We start from the raw sequence: 17,056 nt of genomic DNA, 5'->3' as shown, positions 1-17,056 counted from the left end.
CCACCAAAGAAGGCAAAGTTGAGAGCCTAAAATTATTGGATCTCGGCCGATCAGCAGCAACCACTTTTGACCACCAACGCCGCAACATCTTCTGTGCTCAGAGGGCAAAGACGACCATGGCGCCGAGCACGAAGCTCGCGTCGTCGCTCTATTCTGGCATCTTTGACGATGGCGATGATGGAACGAGCAAAGAGGCCACGTCGTCAGCTATAAGCGAGATGAAAGCAAGCACAGATGCCGGCGAGCAACCAAAAGGGGACGAGCATGAAGACCAGCCAAAGGAGGCAGGGCCGGAGGCCACAGCGCCGACCCCAAAATCGCAAGGTAGTCCCCACGGGTGATGTCGGATGTTGAAGGGCATGGCACATCGTCTTGTCTGCTTCCTTCTCTTCTGTGGAGAAGGATGCCGAGAAAACGGTGTAGTCAACGCCTGGATCATGAAGAGACAATCCGCATACCGCGCTCGCAAAAGAATGCTTACCATTGATCTTCTCTTTTCAATGGTCCGCTCTTGACGATACTTCAGTCGCATGGTCCGCTGCACTGCGCTTTGCGCCACGCAAGAGTGTCGCCCAACAGAAGAAACGTCCGACTGTTGCAGCTGCACTGCTCGCAAGCTCTTCATCGATGGAAAGCGCGCATGTTGAAAGCAAATCATCGGAAAAGAGCGTGGTCCCCGTCCACGTCGAGGAGGAATCATCTTCCACGTCAAGCACAAGCAAGCCATCATCTGGACCGTCAAAGGAGGTCCTACAAGGCATAAAAACGACAGCTCTGTCCCTCACGGACAGCGCAGGCGCCCAAAAGGACTTCAGTATGCTGCCCATCATCACTCAACCTCCCGAGATGGCGATTCCACCAGATGAGCTTGAGAGGGACCGAGCGATTTTTGCGGAGCTTGCCGAAAAGCGGGGCGAAAGGAAAAGGCCTGACTTTGAAGACGTTGACGACGAGGATGATGGGGACGTCAATGGATGGAGCAATACGAAGGAAGGCAAAAGGGCAAAGAAAAAGGTAAGTGACAGTGTCTCTCATGATTTCCAGAAATACGCTCTGAGGAAGTGTCGTTGGTTCGCAGAAATACAAGAGAAAAAGGGGTGCTTCTCCCGGCCTACAAAGCACGATTAACTTGGACGCCGACTACGACGTCCGAGTGCCCAACGACTATAGTGCGTTCAAAGACCTCGTGCGATCAAGGAGAGAAGCCATACGCCGTCTGCGAAAGGAGAAAGAGATGCAGGAGCAGTGGGGCAGTGAAGAGGAGGATGAAGAGGATGAAGACTTTGACCTCGATGAAGAACGAAGACGCAAGCTGAGTAGGTGCACCCATCATTGCTGCTCGTGGTATTCTACTTCTGACACCGAATTGCGTTAGGTCGATTCGCACCACCAGCATCGTACAACGCTCATGTCCTCCCTTCCGCCGCCCAAGGCGACCTTTTCGATGATGATGAGAAACCATACCTCTCACCTCCACCAGCACCCCCAGAGGCACCACCTGCTCCCCCCGTAGCCCATACCCTTCCGCAAGCACAGTCGGGCGAAGAAGCATATCAACGCCGTTTAGCGCTCTCTCAAGCAGCGACTGGAGAAGACGCTTACCAACGTCGATTGGCCATGTCGCAGCAGCAGCAACAGCAGCAGCAAGAGCAAGAGTCAGCCTCGATCTCCCCGCCCGCTCCTGCCGCGCTTGAAGCTTTGCCTGAAGCAGACGAGCTCAAGCGCAAAAAAGAAGCAGCTATTGCCATTGCAGCACGACTGGCCAAGTTGCGCGGCGAACAAACGGATGCCTTAAACAACGAGCCAGACAGACTTGCGTCGACCGTGATAGCAGCGCCAGAACAGACTGCCGCCCCAGGACCGCCACCGCCGGGACCACCTCCACGACCTCCTGCACCCCCTGTGATGCCAGTGCGGACGCACGTGGATCCGTCGACATTTGCAGAGCGTTTGCTGGCTAAGCAAGGTTGGAAAAAAGGGGAAGCATTGGGATCGGAAGGCAGCAAGGGCATCCTCGAGCCTATTCGTGCCGAAAAGATTCCTTCCTCGGGCTCGAAAAAGCTATCATCGTCATCGCGCCAGGAAGAAAGTCATGGCCAGAGCAAGAACTTGAACAATAGAGGAACAGTCATCAACTCGATGGCGGAGGAGGAAAGGCGCAAGGCAGAGGCCCAGTACGGTTCGCCCTCCGAGGTCGTCGTGCTGGAAAATGTCGTCGCGTCAATCGAAGACGTCGACGATGATCTCCCTCAGGAGGTCGGGGACGAGTGTGGGAAGCACGGGTTCGTCCAGCGCGTCCTTGTGCACCCTTCGTCACCTTCTGCGGGCGAGAGCCTGCAGGGGGAGCCTGTCAAGGTCTTTGTCAGATTCAGCGGGATGGCGGGCGCCTGGCGTTGCCTGAAAGAGCTCGATGGGCGGTATTTTGGCGGCAGAACCGTTCGAGCCCGCTACTATGACCGTCAGGCTTTTGATTCGGGAGACTATTCAAGGCCACTGCCATGATGCGAGATCATTTTGTATTTGTCAAATTCTTTTATACAATTAGATGAACCCAAGATCAGGTAGTGATGACGAGCTGATCTGCGACAATGTTTAGGATCTCTTCTGTAGTCCGACTAGGATGGTCGATGTCCTTTGCCGTCCTTTGCCAGAGACGACCGTGCCTCGGGGCCTGCCTTGCACACCGTTGACGGACAATGTCCTGTGACTCTGCGGTGCCGTGCATCTTTTCAAATTTGAGCCACCACGCCCACCCGTCTCCCCAGTCCCCGCCGCTCTTTGACATCCTCTCAAACCACTTTCGAGCGCTCTCGATCTTCCGCTCGTTCCAGAAGAGCCGCGCAACAGTGCAGAGCACCTCGACATGGTCGCCCGTCTTCTTCAAAGCGTCAGCCGAGCGCGTCTTTCGGGCCTGCCTGGGCTCGAGCCAGACAGCCCGAGCATGCAGAGCGCCGCTCGACGGGCACTCCTGCAGACCTCTCGCTAGCGTCGCTTTGGCCTGAGCAACGCTTCCAGACCGCTCCTCGACGTCGACAGCCTCAAGCCAGAGCTGCTCATTACGTGGATTGGCCAAGCGAGCCTTCTCGAGAATCGCTCGTGACCGAATGGTGAGGTCGGCCCTCTCTTCGAGCCTGCTCGCCTCGAGCCAGAGCGGCACGCATTTAGGCACACGCTTGCATCCCTTTGTGAGCACCTCTCTCGCCGCTCTGATGTTGGCGCCACCTTCTTGGCTCTCGAGCCGCTCGGTAAGCTGTGCGAGCACAAGGTAGAACTTCCAGCCACTGGTGTCTGGGAACTTCTCTAGCGCTTGCTTTGTCAGGTCCGCTGCCTCTTTCAGGTGGCCCAGATTCCTCTCGAGCAGGATGCTCTTGAGCCAGACGCGCTCGCTCCCGACCTCCTTCCGTGCGCGCGCAAGCAACAGGCTGGCGGCTTTCGTCTGCCCGTTCTCCGCTTCGAGCTGCGCAGCCTCGAGTGAGATGTGTTCTGACCCGACGTTTTGGTCGAATGCGCGGATCAGGATCTCTCGCGCGCCTGCCACATCACCATACGTGGCCCAGCGTTCCTTGGCGTAGAAGAGCCAGAGGAATTCGGCCTTGGGGCAGTTCTCGACACCCTTCTCCAGGAGCGCCTCGAGGGACTCTCGGTTCCCGTGGCTCTTTTCGAGATCGGCAGCCAGACGCCAAATGGAGGGTATGTCCGGAAAGTGGCGCAATGTGAAGGCCAAAATTGCTCTCGCTGTGTCGATACAGCCCTTATCGATGGCCGACTGGGCGTCCTCAACCCACACCGTCTTCCGGTCTTCATCGTCAATATCCAGTCCGATTGTCGCCTTGATGATGGCTGCACTCGTCTTTGGGCTGCCCTCTTTCTCGACTTGCTCAGCCTCTCGCAACCACTGTTCGCGCGACAGTACTGCGCCAGCTTTGGACAGACGGTTGACGGCCTCGGCCATGATGCGATCCAAGCTCGTCTGGTTCTTTTCGATGTTGGTGCTCTCCTGCGTTTCGGCATCTTGCTGCTGCTCCATCAGCCTGACGGCGCTGATCCAGATTTCGTGGCTTGTAGGGACCGCTCTTCGCGCCTCGTTGAGTACCTTTCTCGCTTCCTGTGGGCTGCTCAGCCGAGCCAGAGCCAGCCATAGATCGACACTCTGGGGGATATTGGCCACGGCGCCGCTCAAGAGGATCCTCGCGTCCTCCGGCGACTCCTCGAGATTCACGAGCTCCTTCCACAGTTTGACGGAGTGCGGAATATACTCGATGCTCTTCCGCAGCACTCGCTTCTTGCTGTTTGGGTCCGTCTCTAGCTCGGCAGCTTTAAGCCAGATCTTGACGCTCTGACTGATATGCTGGACGGCTTGGGCAAGGATGACTTTGGCGTTGTCCAATGTGTTGAGGCGCGCACTCTCTAGCCACACATCGTCGCTCTTTGGACACTGCTCACAGCCTTGCGCAATAACCTTGCGCGCCACAGCCATTTTGCCCGCCACCTCCTCGAGCCTCGCTGCTGCAATCCAGCCAGGCGCATGCTTTGGGTTCGTCTTGATGACCGAATCAAGCAGGCTCCTCGCCTTCTTGATGTCGCCAATTTCGGCCGCGCTCTTCGTCACCGTCGAGCTGAGCTCGGTAAGATAGCCCTTGGGGTCGATCGTTGAGCTGGTACCAGATGTGGAAGCAATGCCGCTCTCTCCAGCTTCGTCGAGCTTGTGCGAGAAGATCTTGTTTCGCGCTTCTCCGATATCCGTAAGACTCGTCGTCGTTCCCTGCAAGCTGCTCTGCGTTCCATCGCTTGTCGCGCTCGCCCCTCCAGCCTCATCACTCCCTACACTGCTCTCCATGGCACCCCTTTCCCTGTTGCCCAGGATCACGCTATCCGGCACCGCGAAGCTCCTTGTATCTCTTGCCTCTCTTTTGCTCGCAGCTTTTCTCCTCTTGCCTGTCAAATTGCCGGGCTCCGGCAGGTTGGCCCACTCCTCCTCGCTGACTGTGCTCAAACCCCTCTTCAGGTCTGCAAATTGTGCCTGGATCTTGGGCCGCTCAGCCCGGAACTTGGCCAGCTCCTCTTTCTCCCTCGCCTCGCGCTTCTTTCGGCGCCGCTCATCCATCTGCCGATCGACACCTTCCCAGATCCTGTCGGCCTCTTCGTCATCTCGTTCGTACACGGCCCCCGCGAACAGGCCCGTCTCATTCTCGGGGTCTTGATTGGGATCATTTTCCTCCTCGTCGCCCCGCTCGCCTCCATCGTCATCATCCCCTCGATCTCGCCCCGATGGGGTATCATCGCCATCCTCGGGCCCCAAGCCACGCTTGGCCCGCGCGGCCGCAATCGTCTCGGCGGATGGGCCTTCTCGAGCAGGACCAATGTCGGACCTCGTCGTGAAGCCCGAAGCACCACGACCGAGACCAGCCACATAGTTGGCCGGCGGTGCCTGCTGCAGGAACGCCAGCTTGTTGTGGGAGCCCGAAGCCATCGTTCGGCGCTCCGTCTCTTGGTGGTGGTGGTGGTGATGGTGGTCGTGTCTTGCTGAGTGAAGCAACGCGAACATGTCCAAGACGTCCGTCCCTCTTTCCTTCGTGGAGGATCGTCGAGCGAAAATAAAGATTTTCCACGTGGGCGGATGAACACACGACGCAAAGGAGTGCAAGGTCACACCTAGCACCACCACTACGAATACGATTCAGGAAAGCAGCCTCTCGGGATCCTGGTACAGTAATTTTGATTTCTGCCTAAGCACATACACGCCTTTACAAGCTTCACGCTCCCCCTCCTCCCCCGCCTGCCTGGCCACCACCCCTGCCAGCGCCACCTCTGATGGAAATGACGCTTCCCGCGGCCCGTTGCTTCTTCGGCGCATTGCCATCCCCAGCCGGACCACCCTGCGCCGCGCCGTTGTTGGCGTTGTTGTTGGGCCCGGCTCCCTCCAGCTTTCTCTTGTTGGAGTTGGCAGCTGTGGCAGCAGCGGCGTTCGTGGCCGCCGCAGTGGCTGCTCCGGCCGCTCCACCTCCTCTTCCTCCTCGCTGTGCAGGCCGGACGGCCCCACCGCGCCCTGCTGCACCACCTCTTGCAGCAGCCGGCGCGCCTCCGCGTGTCGCGCCACCAGAGGGGGCCGCCGAGGAGGCCGCAGGTACCGGTCTCACAGCCGGGCCAGTGGGCGCCGTAGCGGGTGCAGAGGCGCCTCCCTCGGCAGACGTCGGCGTCGCAATTGACTCGCCCTTGAGCTGAGCGATTTCCTTGGTGAGCTTTTCGATCTTGTTGTCACGTTGCTTGACGACGAGCTTGTTGCGAAGGTTGGCTTCCTCCTTTCCGGCCTCGTACCGAGCCTTGAGGGCCTCTTCGTGGGCGGCCTTGAGCTCCCTCTCCTTGGCTTGCACCGCAGCCTGCAATTCGCTTTGTTGCTGCGCCCCTCGCTCGTCTTCAAATGCCTTGAGCCGGGCCTGGACCTGCTCCTCGATGGCCTCCGTTGAAGCCCCGTTGGCATTCATCTCGGCGCCTGCGCTTGCCTTCGTCTGCCTGACGGCCGCTTCGACGGCCTGCTTCTGGCGCTCGGTGAATTGCTGCGCCAAGGTAACTTCCTGAAGCTGGAGCTCCTCCTGGTGCTGTGCCTTGATCTGATCGAGCGCAGCACCCTGGGGTGTACCTTGCAGCGAAGCCTCGAGCTCGGCAATGCGCGCGTCTCGCTGCTTGAGCTGCGCCTCGAGCTCCTCGATGCGCTTCCGCAGCTGAGCAACAATCGTCGCATCGCCGCCCTGGAGAGCATCGCCTCCATCGCCGCCGTCTCCCGGAGCAGCAGCGGCCGTCCGCTCCCGAACGGCCTTTTCAATCTCGTCTGCATGGTTCTCGCTCCACTCCTGCCGCAGCCTGGCCTCGCTCTCCGCCAGCTGCTTCTTCGCCTCGTCACGGTCCTTCTCCGCTGCTCGTCGGTCGTTGAGGAACTTCTTGGCGTTCTCCAGATGTCTCTTGACATTGCCCTCGATCGTCTCCCTCTGCTTCTCCCACGCCGCCTTTTCTTCGTCAAACTTCTTCTGCACTTCTTCCGAAGCTGCAGCCGACGTCGGAGCCTCTGCGCCTTCTGCAGCCTGCTGTGCGACCCCTTCCCCATCGTTGACAGGCGCTGAAGAAGCGGCTCGCTTCTCGAGCTCTTCCTTTGCACTCTCGAGTTCCTGGACCTTGACTTCGAGCTGTTGCTTTTCCTGCGCCAACGTCTCGCGCTCCCCGTTTAGCCTCTCGCACTCTGTCCTGAGCTCGTCTGTTCCCTGCGCTGATTCTGCATTCGCGCTGCTCTCTGCCTTGACCCGTTCGAGCTCCTGAGTCAGCTCCTGGCTCTTCTGGTTGGCCGACTTGATGCGCTCAATCGACTGCTGCCTCAGCTTGTCGAATTGCGTCTGCTTGGCAGCCGCTTCGGCCTTTGCCGCTTCCGTTGCCTTGGCCTGCTCCTCGACCTCGTTGGCCTTCGCGTCGAGCTGCGCCTTTTGCTCTTCGACGACCTTCTCTGCAGCCTGCGCACGCTCTTCGAGCCGCTTGAGGTCCTCTGGGTCGATGCGGTTGTACTGCTGCAGAATCGACTGAGCCCTGGCCTGCCACCGCTTGTTGTCCTCCTGGGTGAGCCTCAGCTGGCCCTGGCTTGCTTCGAGCTCCACCTGCGCGATGCGGAGCTGCTCCTTGATCGGGTCCAGCTCGGCCTTTGTCGACGAGAGCTGCGTCTCGAGGAGCGACACCTTGCGCTGCGCACGCTCCGTCTCGTCGCGAAGGGTTGCATTGCTCTCGCGCAGGATGCTCAGCTGATTGATCTTGTCCATGAGCTCCTCGTGCTGCTGCGCCGACGTCGTGGCCGATGCGTTGCGGTCTCGCTCCTCTGCCAGCTGAATGCGTGCCTCGTCGAGGCTGCGCTGCGTGTGCTCAACGCTCTGCCTGAGGCGGGCGCACTCCTGCTCGCGAAGCTCGACCTGCAGATCGACAATCTCCTTTTCTCGACGCAGGTACTTGATGACTTCATGCAGCTCCTCGTTGCCAGCAGAGGACGAGGAAGAGGAAGCCCCTTCGGCAAGCCCCGCAGTCGCAGCAGACGACGAAGAAGTGGAAGCGGCCTGACGAATCTCGCTGGCCTGCGACCGGAGCGTCTCGAGGTGCTTGTGCAGCGCCTCGTTCTGGCTCCGCAATTCCTGGCTCGCCTTGCGCATCTCGTCTTTTTCTCGCTCGTACACGCCTCGCTGGGCTTCCCAGCTGCTCTGTGAGCTCGCAAGATTGCCCTGGGCCGTCTCTCGTGCCTTGATCGCCTCCCTGGCCTCGCTTCGACTGCGGTCGAGAGCCTCCTTGGCCGCCGTGAGGGCTTTGACGTCCTCGGCGTGAGCCACGAGCTCGGACTCGTACTTTGCGTGGGCCTCCTGGGTGAGCTGTGCCTGCCTGCGCATCTCTGCTCGCACATCGTCCTGCTCAGCCTTTGCCCGGCTCTCGACGCTGCCCAACTCAGCAATGGCGTCCTCCAACGTCCGCTTCTCGGCCGCAAACGTTGTCCGCTGCTGGTCAGCCTCCTGTCGAGCAGCGCTGGCTTCATTCTGAGCAGTCGTAAGCTCAGTCGCCAGCGCCTCGAGTCTCTGTCGAATCGTGGCGAGCTCCGTCGTCTTCTCCGCAAGGCTGCTGTCCGTCTCGGCCTTGTACTGGTCGTATGTCGCCTGGAGCTGACCAAGGGCCTCTTCGTTTGCCTGGGCAATCGACTTGAACTGCTCAACGTGGCTGCGGGCCTGCTCCGCTTCGACTTGGGCGCTCCTGAGCTCGCCACGCACGTCTGCCAGCTCCACCTCGAGCTGCTGCTCCCGGCTCAGGAGCGTGTTGCCAGGCTGCTGGCCGCCTGCTGCTGCTGCTGCTCCACCGCCCACTCCGTTGACGCTGCTGCCGCTGCGCCTCTCGTACACAGCCAGCTTCTCCTCCTTTGCGTCGAGCTGCTTGGACAGGTCCTCGCTCCTCGCCGTCAGATGTTCGACGCTGGTCTTTGCTACAGCCAGGTGCTCCCTCGCGGTGGCGAGTTCGACATGTGCTCGGTCTAGCCTCGACTTCAAATCCGTCGTCTCGACGTCTCGCCGCATCGATGCCTGCCTCACGGCCTCCTCTTCCTTTGCCAGCCGATCGCGGTTTTCCTTGAGCTGCTCCTCGAGCCTCTCGACCTGCGTCTCCATCCGTCTCCTGCTCTCGCCTGACGATCTCTCGAGCTCAGACTGCATGCTCTGCACGTTGCGCAGCAGCTCCGAAAGCGCCGATTTCTCCGTGACAGCCGCCTTGGACTCGCCCATGAGCCGCTCGACGGCCTCCTTGTGGAGCTGCTTCTCGGCGCGCAAGTTGGCCGCCTCGTTGCGCAGCCTCTCGAGGCTGCTGCGTGCCGTGAGGAGCTCCTCTTCGATGCCGTGGGCGGCCACGTCGCGCTTGGCCAGGTTCTCTTGCAGCGTGTTGCACCGCTTCGTCAGCTCCTGCGCCTCGGACCGTGCCAATTCGTACGACTGCTGCACGCTTCGCACCCTCTCTTCTGCGCTCTCTCGGCCGGCCTTGTCCTTGGCAGCTCCCAGGGCGGCCCTGCTGGCCTCTGAGCGTGCCTGGTATGCCTCCTGCTTGAGTCTTTCCGTGTCGTTGGCCACTTCCGTTCGGAACGCTTCGAACTGAGCCTGAAGTTGCGAGTACTGATTGGCCAAGGTGGCGTGGGCCGCCGACGAGTCACTTGACGAGGATGCGGCAGCAGCAGCGGCGGCGGCACCACCGTCTCCACGGCCGGCAGAGCACATGGAGCGGAACATGTCGCGTTCCCGACGCACGCCTTCGATGCGCGTCTTTTCTGCGCGAAGCTCGTCTTGGAGCCGGGAGATGACCTCCCTGGCCTCTTCCACTGCTTCATTTTCGCCCGCCTCGAGCCTGGCCCGATAGTCGCGCTCCTCGGCCTCCATCTTGGCGCCAAGCTCGCGCACGACGCGCAACAGTCGGCCGTTTTGGGCGACCAGATCCGTCAGGCTGGCAAATGTGACGAGCTGGTTCGTGATGACGGCCTGCGTGTCTGACTCTTGCCGCTCCTGCTGCGATGGGCCGCTGAAGGGGTCTGGCAGCTGGCTTCCATCGGGCGCCAGTCGTTCAGCAGCCGAGGGGTCGTCGCGGAGGATCGTCTCACGTGCGAGGTCGCGCACCTGTCGGCCCAAGTCGGCCACCTGCTGCACCAAGATGCCGTTCTCACGATTGACGGCCTCGGCCTCGAGTCTGCGTTGCTTCGCCTCGCGCTCGTATATGTCGCGCTCCTCGCATGCCGTCGCCAGCGTGGCGCTCATCTCTTCGAGGTCCCGGCCCAGTCGCTCCGTCTCCTCGCGCTGTGCTTGCAGCTGCGGCGCCCTCTCGGTCAGGTCGGCGATGAAGCCCTCCAAGACGGACCCGAGGCGGTGGCTCTCGAGCTTCTCTCGGCGGAGCTCCTCTTGCGTCTTTGCCAGCTCGGTGTAGACCTGAGTGAAGCTCTTGCCAGACTTCTGCACCTTGGACGCCAGCGCAGCGGTGGGCGACATGAGCATCGAGTGGCCCAGACCCACGCTTCCAGGGGTTCGACCACGGGGTGTCGAGGGCACAGGACTGGCGCCGTCTCGGACGCTGCCATCGTCGTCGACCATCCCACCAGTGCTCACACCCACACTCTCGGCCAGACGATCAAGAGCCAGCTGGATCTCGCTCTTCTCCACCTCAACCTTTTCGCGATTCGCCCTCTCCGAGTCGAGCTCCGCAGCAATGTCCTCTTGACGGAGGCGATGCTGCTCGATGATGTCCTCCCACTGCGACTCAATCTCCGACAGCCGTCGCTCTGCATTCTCTTTCTGCTGTTCCAAGAGGTCGCTCAGGCGCGACTGGGTGCTCATTTCTGCCTTGAATGCAGTCTCGTCCTCGATGAGCTTCTGTCGCAGCTCTGATTTCTCTCGGTTGGCCTCTTCGAGGCGGGCCATCGTCTTTTCGTAGGCTGATTGCAGCGATTGTGCCTTGGCTTGGGCTGATTCCAAAGCCTGGTTCGCAGACTGGATCTGGTTGGAAAGCGAGACGATTTCGTTGTGGGTCCGGCTTCGATGGGCTGCGTACTCTTCCGTTGTCCGGCCAAGCTCGTCGTGGGCCCATGCGGCATCCTTGCCCTTGAGGCTGAGCTCCTGCTCCAGGCTCTGGATCTTGAACTGCAAGGCAAGTTCGAGTTAGTGAGGGCGGCCTGCTTCTCTCTCTCAAAAGTGACCCACCTTCGCATTGCCCTCTGCGCTCCGGGCATCCTGCAGCTCCGTCGAGAGCCTGTTGACCTCTGCTCTCGCCTCTCGCGCCCTGGCCGTGAGGTTGTCGATCTCTTCTGCCCTCCTCGCACACTCGGTCTTCTCCCTCTCGAGCATGTCGAGCATGTCGCGCTTCTCCTGCTCGGCCTTCTCGAGCCTGCCGGCCACCTCTGCCGACTGAGCCACGCCGCTCTCGGACGTGCTCTGAAGTGCAGCAAGCGTGCCCTCGACCTGTGCCAGCTTGCCGCTGACCTCCATCTTTTCGCCAAGCGCAGCCTCCTTGGCCAGTCTGTCCTCCTCTGCGCGCGCCTCGGCCTCGGCCTTGAGCCGCTCGGCCTCGTGCAGCTGGGACTCGGCATCGACGGTGCGGCGCTCGCGCTCCTCCTTGTCCTTTTCCAGCGCTGCCTGCGCGTCGACGAGCGGCGCGAGGGAGAGGATTGACCGGTAGAGCTGCAGGATGAGGTCTGCATCGGGCGCGCGGAGGCGTTCGTCGCTCGCCAGCCCCGCGCCATCCTTGTTCAGCGTAGCCAGCAGCGTGTCGAGGGGCATGTCGGCGGGCACATCGACGGCCAGCGTCGGCCGCGCCGGTATCCCCACGGATGCCATCTCGACGTCGGCCATGATGCAATGCAAACCACACTGCTGCTACTGCCTCAGCCTGCGACCCTCTCTCGTAAAAGCAAGTGAGTGGATGGGTGCGTGGAACTGGGAATGGCGATGAGAGAAGAGGAAATAAATAAATAATCCATCGAGAGGCGTGTTGCAACACGCGCGCGCTTTGGCCGCTTTTTGAATCGGCGCGGCCGAGAGAAAAAGAGCCATTGTTAGGAGTGCAGCAGTTGGGAAAGTCTCGAGGCGGTGAGTTGCAGGCGCTCTTTGCTCATCACTTCTGGACAAGCGAAGCGGAAGAAAGGCGAGAGAGGAGCCTGGCATGCCGCTTTTCAAGAGCAAGAAGAGCAAGCCAAGTCTCGCTGCACCAGCACCATACGACAACAGCGGCGCATGGCCCGCCGGTGGTCCCGATCGCGGTCCGAATGAGCTGCACGCCGCGCCCCACCATTTGCCTCCGCCGGCAGGAGCAGCGACGCACGCTCGGGCAGGCTTGGCCAATGACGAGATTCAGACCGATGAAGAGCTGCCGAATAAGCCGTATAAGTACGCGCCGGAGCTCTCCAAGACGGGGATCAACGTGGGCGGCCTTCCGGTCAATGTGTTTGGCCTAAGCGAACTCACGCCCTCGACGTCTCGTGCGCTGCGTCCGCGCGTCCCAGACGTCGCCGTGGTGATCCACATGCATGGCCGAGGCGGGAGCGCCGACAACGAAGAGCGCATCGTGCGCCACCTGTGGGACTGTGTGAACCGCAGCAAGGCGCATACGCAGCGGCAGAGGCTGCCGCTCGGTGACCAGGCGGGGGGAGACCAGCGCGAGTTTCTCCTTGTCAGCTTCGATGCGCGCAACCACGGCCACCGTTTGACAGATGCCGTGGGCCAAAAGGGCTGGAAGCAGGGCAACAAACGGCATGCACTGGACCTCTACTCGATGATCCGGGGCACGGCGCAGGACGTCAGCCACCTCGTCGACATGCTGCCCTCCTACCTCTTTCCGCAATCGGACCGCGAGGTGGTGCAGTGGTGCGTGACGGGCAAGTCGCTCGGCGGGCATGCCGCCTGGCACGTCCTCGCAAACGACCCACGGGTCACCGTCGGCGTGCCCTTCATTGGCTGTCCTTCGTACGCGAACCTGCTGGCAGACCGCACAAAGACATCCTTTGTCACCAATGGACCCCCCTATGTCCCCCATGCACTCGCACAGCTCGTCAGGCAAACCGACCCTGCCTCGAGACCTTACTGGGAGCACGACGCCCGTGTCAATCCCTTTTACGGTAAAAAGATCTGCATATGCTCGGGCGCAAATGACAAGCTGGTGCCCTGGCGCTGTTCGCGCGAATTCGTCGAGAACCTCGTCGTGGGACCAACGCAAAGGCCAAGCGACGGACTCAAGGTCGTCCTCGTCGAAGGCGCAGGCCACGAAGTGACTGAAGGCAGTGAGTGCTCAGAGTTGGCTGCCGGTCAGAGGTAGAGCTTCCCGCTGACCTGGAATCCCGTCCCCAATCACCCTCGCAACAGTGATCGAGGAAGCTGGAGAGTGGATCTATGCTTGGATGCGGTAAAAGAAGGACACCCTGGAATTGTTCCCTTGCATTGTAATTATATCTGTACATGATGTGTAATGGGCACTCAACGAGAGGCGGGCCTTGCTGGGTCGCCCACTCGCCACCAGCTTTTCGTCTTTGGCACCTCTTTCCGGTCTGCGAGCCACTCCATCACCTCTGCCAGGCTCTCGCGCCTCCTCAGACCCCTCCTGAGAATCCGCCCCTTCTGAATAGCATCTCCAACGAAACTGGCAAACGAGCGCGTGTGTTCCACTGCCGAGCTCGTGGGACGTTTCCAAGTCTGCTCGAGATCCTGCAGCGTCACGCCCGCTTCCTCCCGGGCCCAGCGAAGAATCTCTGTCGCGCCGCCATCGTCGCCCAGACGCACATAAGCGAGCATCAGATCTCTGAACAGAACGATTGGCATCGAATAGCCGAGCTCCCCCTCGTCACTACCATGCAACCTTGCTTCTTCTCCTGTCGTTCTGCCAGAAATGTTAGCGTACGTTTGCCGGAGTAAATAGACGGTGTCGTCGAGCTCGGCCTGCAGACGGGTAAACTCCGTCCCGTTTCCGTACATTGCTGACGAAGGATGGCGGGCAATCGCGTGGGCCTTCTGATGGATCGCGCGGATCACAGCACGGCTCGCACTGAAATCGACCGTCGACAAGGAGCGGTAGGAGAGGTGAAGCAGCAGCAGCGCAGCCTGCCTGTCTTCAGCGTGCAACGAGTGACGAGTTGTCGGGCTCTTCGTCATTTCCTCTCTGGTCTGGCTTTCACTCTTCTCGTGCTGTTCGTCCTCCTCTCGGCTCTCTTCTGTCTCTCGCTCCTCCGGACGTGGCAAGGCCGGACCCATCTCATGCACGCACAGCTTAATAACCGAGGCCAGGATGGGTTTGCTGGGCAACCAGAGAGCGTCCTTGGCTAGCCGCTCGAGCTTGAGTGCGACGCTCATCGACGCAGTCTTGCCCTTCCGCAACTGATCTGCGTAGATCCTAGTAGCCCCGCTGAGCATCGCAAGATGCTCTCCACCCTTCTTGGCAGCTGTGAAGGCGACAATGGTACGGATCGCCTCGACGAAAAAATGCTGCGAGACGCCCCTTGCATCTGCAAAGTCGAGCAGCTTGCATGCCAGATCAAGCCGCTCGGTCGACCAGCATCGATAGAGCATCTGGGTGAGCAACCTTGAATCCCGCTCGTCTTCCCCGCCAGGCGAAGTCCTCTGTACGACAATTTCAATCGCCTTGTCAAGGTCAATGTCGGCCAGACCTTCCATGAGCAACCGGAGATCGTCGATCTGCGGCCTCTTCAGTGCTGCCTTCTGGCCCTTAGTACTGAGACCGAGGACAGCCGTCATGACGCGCAGCGCCTCGTCCCTTCGTCCAAGGAGGAAGTAGGCAGAGGCCAGGGCAAAGTAGTCTTTCTGTGACCTTGCCGACCATGGGCGTGAGCGCGCGTAGGCGTCAATGACGTGATAGGCTGTCTGAATGTCCGACGATACCTGATCCGCTTCTTCTCCTCCTTCTCCAACGGCGTTACTCCCCTTGGCGAGAAGACGGACGAGAGACTGGAGAACATCGTGAGATTGAATCACCTCGAGCGAGTCGTCGTCGCTCGGTTCAACTGCGACTTTGTGAATGCTCTCTTTCCTCCTCCTCTTCCGCGACACGTGCAGGTTGAAGAGGATAAATGCAGTCAGTCGCTGGATGTCCTCTTCGTGCGAGAGGTCTCTGACTGGCTTGGCCGCTGCGCCGCCCCAGAGACGGTAGAGCAGCAGCACTTGTCGTTTGAGTCCTGCATCAGCCAGAGTAGCAAGAAAGGACGCACGGTCTCCGGGCGGGAAGACACGGCCGAGTTCTTCAGGTTCGACTGCGAGGTTGCCTCCTTCGTCAAATATGCCTAGCTGCATGATCATGAGGTCGACGGACACACGGCGATTCGCACGTGCACGAGAGGGAGGCGAAGCGTGGCGTTTGAGTAGCGCAGTGACCATTCGGGGACCCAACGTCGCAGCCAAATCGAAGGGTCGCTGTGCACATGGGGAAGATGCCACGACACTGCCCATCGTGTTTGTGGCTGCCCGTAACAGACGCTTGTCGGAGAATGCGATATCATAATACTGATTGAGCCAAAGATTGTCTGCGAGATGCTCCGGAGCGAACAGGATATCGCTCATTCGGTCGATGATGTCGCACGCAGCATAGCGAAAGGACTGGTGCGATTGGGATGCAAGGATAGTAGTGAGAGCGCCGCGCGCCAGCCTGCCGAGTATATCGTTGCACTCTTGTTTGGGAAGCGAGAGACCTTTGACGAAGGAAGCCATACCTCTGAGGGACTCAGCAGCATTTTGGTGTCTCGATGCCTTTTGAAACAGTCTCATCGTCACGCTGCGCAACGTCATTTCGAGAGCCGCCTCAGCCACCTGCTCCTCTCGTCCGACCGATCTCAGCGATTCGCCGACTCTCCTTCCATCTGCCGAAGCTTGACGAACGAGCTCGTCGGTTGCCGCTTCTGTGCCAGCCGCTTTGGCTTCCTCAAGCACCCTTGCCGCGGCCATTAGCGTCTGTGGGAGGTCGAGCGAAGAGGGACTGTCGCCTAGCATCTTTTCCAAGCCTTCGGTCGATCGAGGCAGATGTAGAAGATAGTCGATGAGCCGTGCGCCTTCGATGGTCATCGGAAAGGCTCCATCGAAACCTTCTTCGGTGACGCTGAAGGACGCGCTTTCGTCTTCTACCAAGTGCCGAAACAAGCTACCCAGAAAAGGAGGCGAGCCTACGCTGTCTGTACCATGAATGATGGCATTCAGAAGGCTCCGTGCAACCGAGGTGTCTAGATCTGCCAGGATCGTGGTCGGGTCGCCACCTTGTTCGACGAGAAGCGAGAAGACGCAATTCACCATGGAGCACCAGTGAAGCCTCTCCACAAAAGGGTCGTGCGCCATGCTTTGCCTTCGCCAGGGTGCCGGAGGTGGAGAACAGGCAACAGACCTCAAAATCTTCCGGCAGGCGTCGTTGAAATGGGCTCGTTCTGGTGAATCGCCCAAAGAGACCTGCATGTCACAATCGGCGCCCCTCGGCGAGTTCCCAACAATATCGTTCAAAATTAGCTTCGCCACTTCGGGCACCTTCGTCCTCTCGACGGACGCGCAGAGAATTCTGATAGCTTCTTCGTCCAAGTTCGCCAGTCTACCTGGACACGACTGTCGAAGGTAGAGATATGCATCGAGCAGTGTCGTGTCTGGTGGCAGATTAAAGTGCGAGGGGGGTGAGTCGCTGCGCAGAAAGCGGAGCAGACGGCTCTCGTGATCAGATGTCGTTGGCTCTTGGAGCTTCCTTGTAACCTCCGCTTCCCTCGACTGGCTGCAGTCCGATGACGGCGCGAGACTGCGGGCGTGGAGCTGGGGGCGAAGCTGGTGAGGAGGGCGATGCAGTAAATCTGCCGCTTGCCCGCCATAGAACTTTTGCCCGGAACCTCGAGGACCCAGTCTCCTCGCCGCCTCTCTTGCGGCCAGCGACCATATTTGTGAGCGCATTCGCGAGCCTATCTCGGCGGGGGCGAGGCTGCCCTTGCCATCATCGTCTTAGGTGCGTGGAGCAACCCAAAGCAATCTTCTCATCGACTTTTTTGTCAGCGATCATCGCT

At 60.1% G+C, this 17,056-nt stretch overlaps 5 protein-coding genes across 5 annotated transcripts; 2 read left to right on the top strand and 3 right to left on the bottom strand.

Moving 5' to 3' along the window:
• Positions 1 to 198: 198 nt before the first annotated feature.
• Positions 199 to 2,573, top strand: FA10DRAFT_265865 (hypothetical protein). The gene is made up of 3 exons (XM_025521245.1): positions 199 to 1,014; positions 1,079 to 1,316; positions 1,376 to 2,573. The coding sequence occupies exons 1-3, from the start codon at positions 628 to 630 to the stop codon at positions 2,500 to 2,502; spliced, it is 1,752 nt and encodes a 583-aa protein (XP_025379257.1). The 5' UTR covers positions 199 to 627; the 3' UTR covers positions 2,503 to 2,573.
• Positions 2,509 to 5,528, bottom strand: FA10DRAFT_265864 (hypothetical protein). Its single transcript, XM_025521244.1, has one exon. It carries the CDS (start codon positions 5,468 to 5,470, stop codon positions 2,558 to 2,560), a length of 2,913 nt encoding a protein of 970 aa, XP_025379256.1. The 5' UTR covers positions 5,471 to 5,528; the 3' UTR covers positions 2,509 to 2,557.
• A 172-nt stretch (positions 5,529 to 5,700) lies between these two features.
• FA10DRAFT_274702 (hypothetical protein) lies at positions 5,701 to 11,979 on the bottom strand. Its single transcript, XM_025523226.1, has 2 exons — positions 11,235 to 11,979; positions 5,701 to 11,174 (listed from the first exon to the last, which is right to left on the bottom strand). The coding sequence occupies exons 1-2, from the start codon at positions 11,880 to 11,882 to the stop codon at positions 5,754 to 5,756; spliced, it is 6,069 nt and encodes a 2,022-aa protein (XP_025379255.1). The 5' UTR covers positions 11,883 to 11,979; the 3' UTR covers positions 5,701 to 5,753.
• Positions 11,800 to 13,501, top strand: FA10DRAFT_265862 (alpha/beta-hydrolase). Its single transcript, XM_025521243.1, has 2 exons — positions 11,800 to 13,306; positions 13,389 to 13,501. The coding sequence occupies exons 1-2, from the start codon at positions 12,193 to 12,195 to the stop codon at positions 13,430 to 13,432; spliced, it is 1,158 nt and encodes a 385-aa protein (XP_025379254.1). The 5' UTR covers positions 11,800 to 12,192; the 3' UTR covers positions 13,433 to 13,501.
• Positions 13,445 to 16,998, bottom strand: FA10DRAFT_265861 (hypothetical protein). Its single transcript, XM_025521242.1, has one exon. It carries the CDS (start codon positions 16,944 to 16,946, stop codon positions 13,500 to 13,502), a length of 3,447 nt encoding a protein of 1,148 aa, XP_025379253.1. The 5' UTR covers positions 16,947 to 16,998; the 3' UTR covers positions 13,445 to 13,499.
• Between the last annotated feature and the right edge of the window lie 58 nt (positions 16,999 to 17,056).

The sequence above is a fragment of the Acaromyces ingoldii genome (assembly GCF_003144295.1).
Source record: "Acaromyces ingoldii strain MCA 4198 unplaced genomic scaffold FA10scaffold_2, whole genome shotgun sequence".
In the NCBI taxonomy this organism is placed as follows: domain Eukaryota; kingdom Fungi; phylum Basidiomycota; class Exobasidiomycetes; order Exobasidiales; family Cryptobasidiaceae; genus Acaromyces; species Acaromyces ingoldii.
The sequence above is the reverse complement of the archived record's forward strand: the minus strand, read 5'-3'. Positions and strand labels throughout refer to the sequence as shown.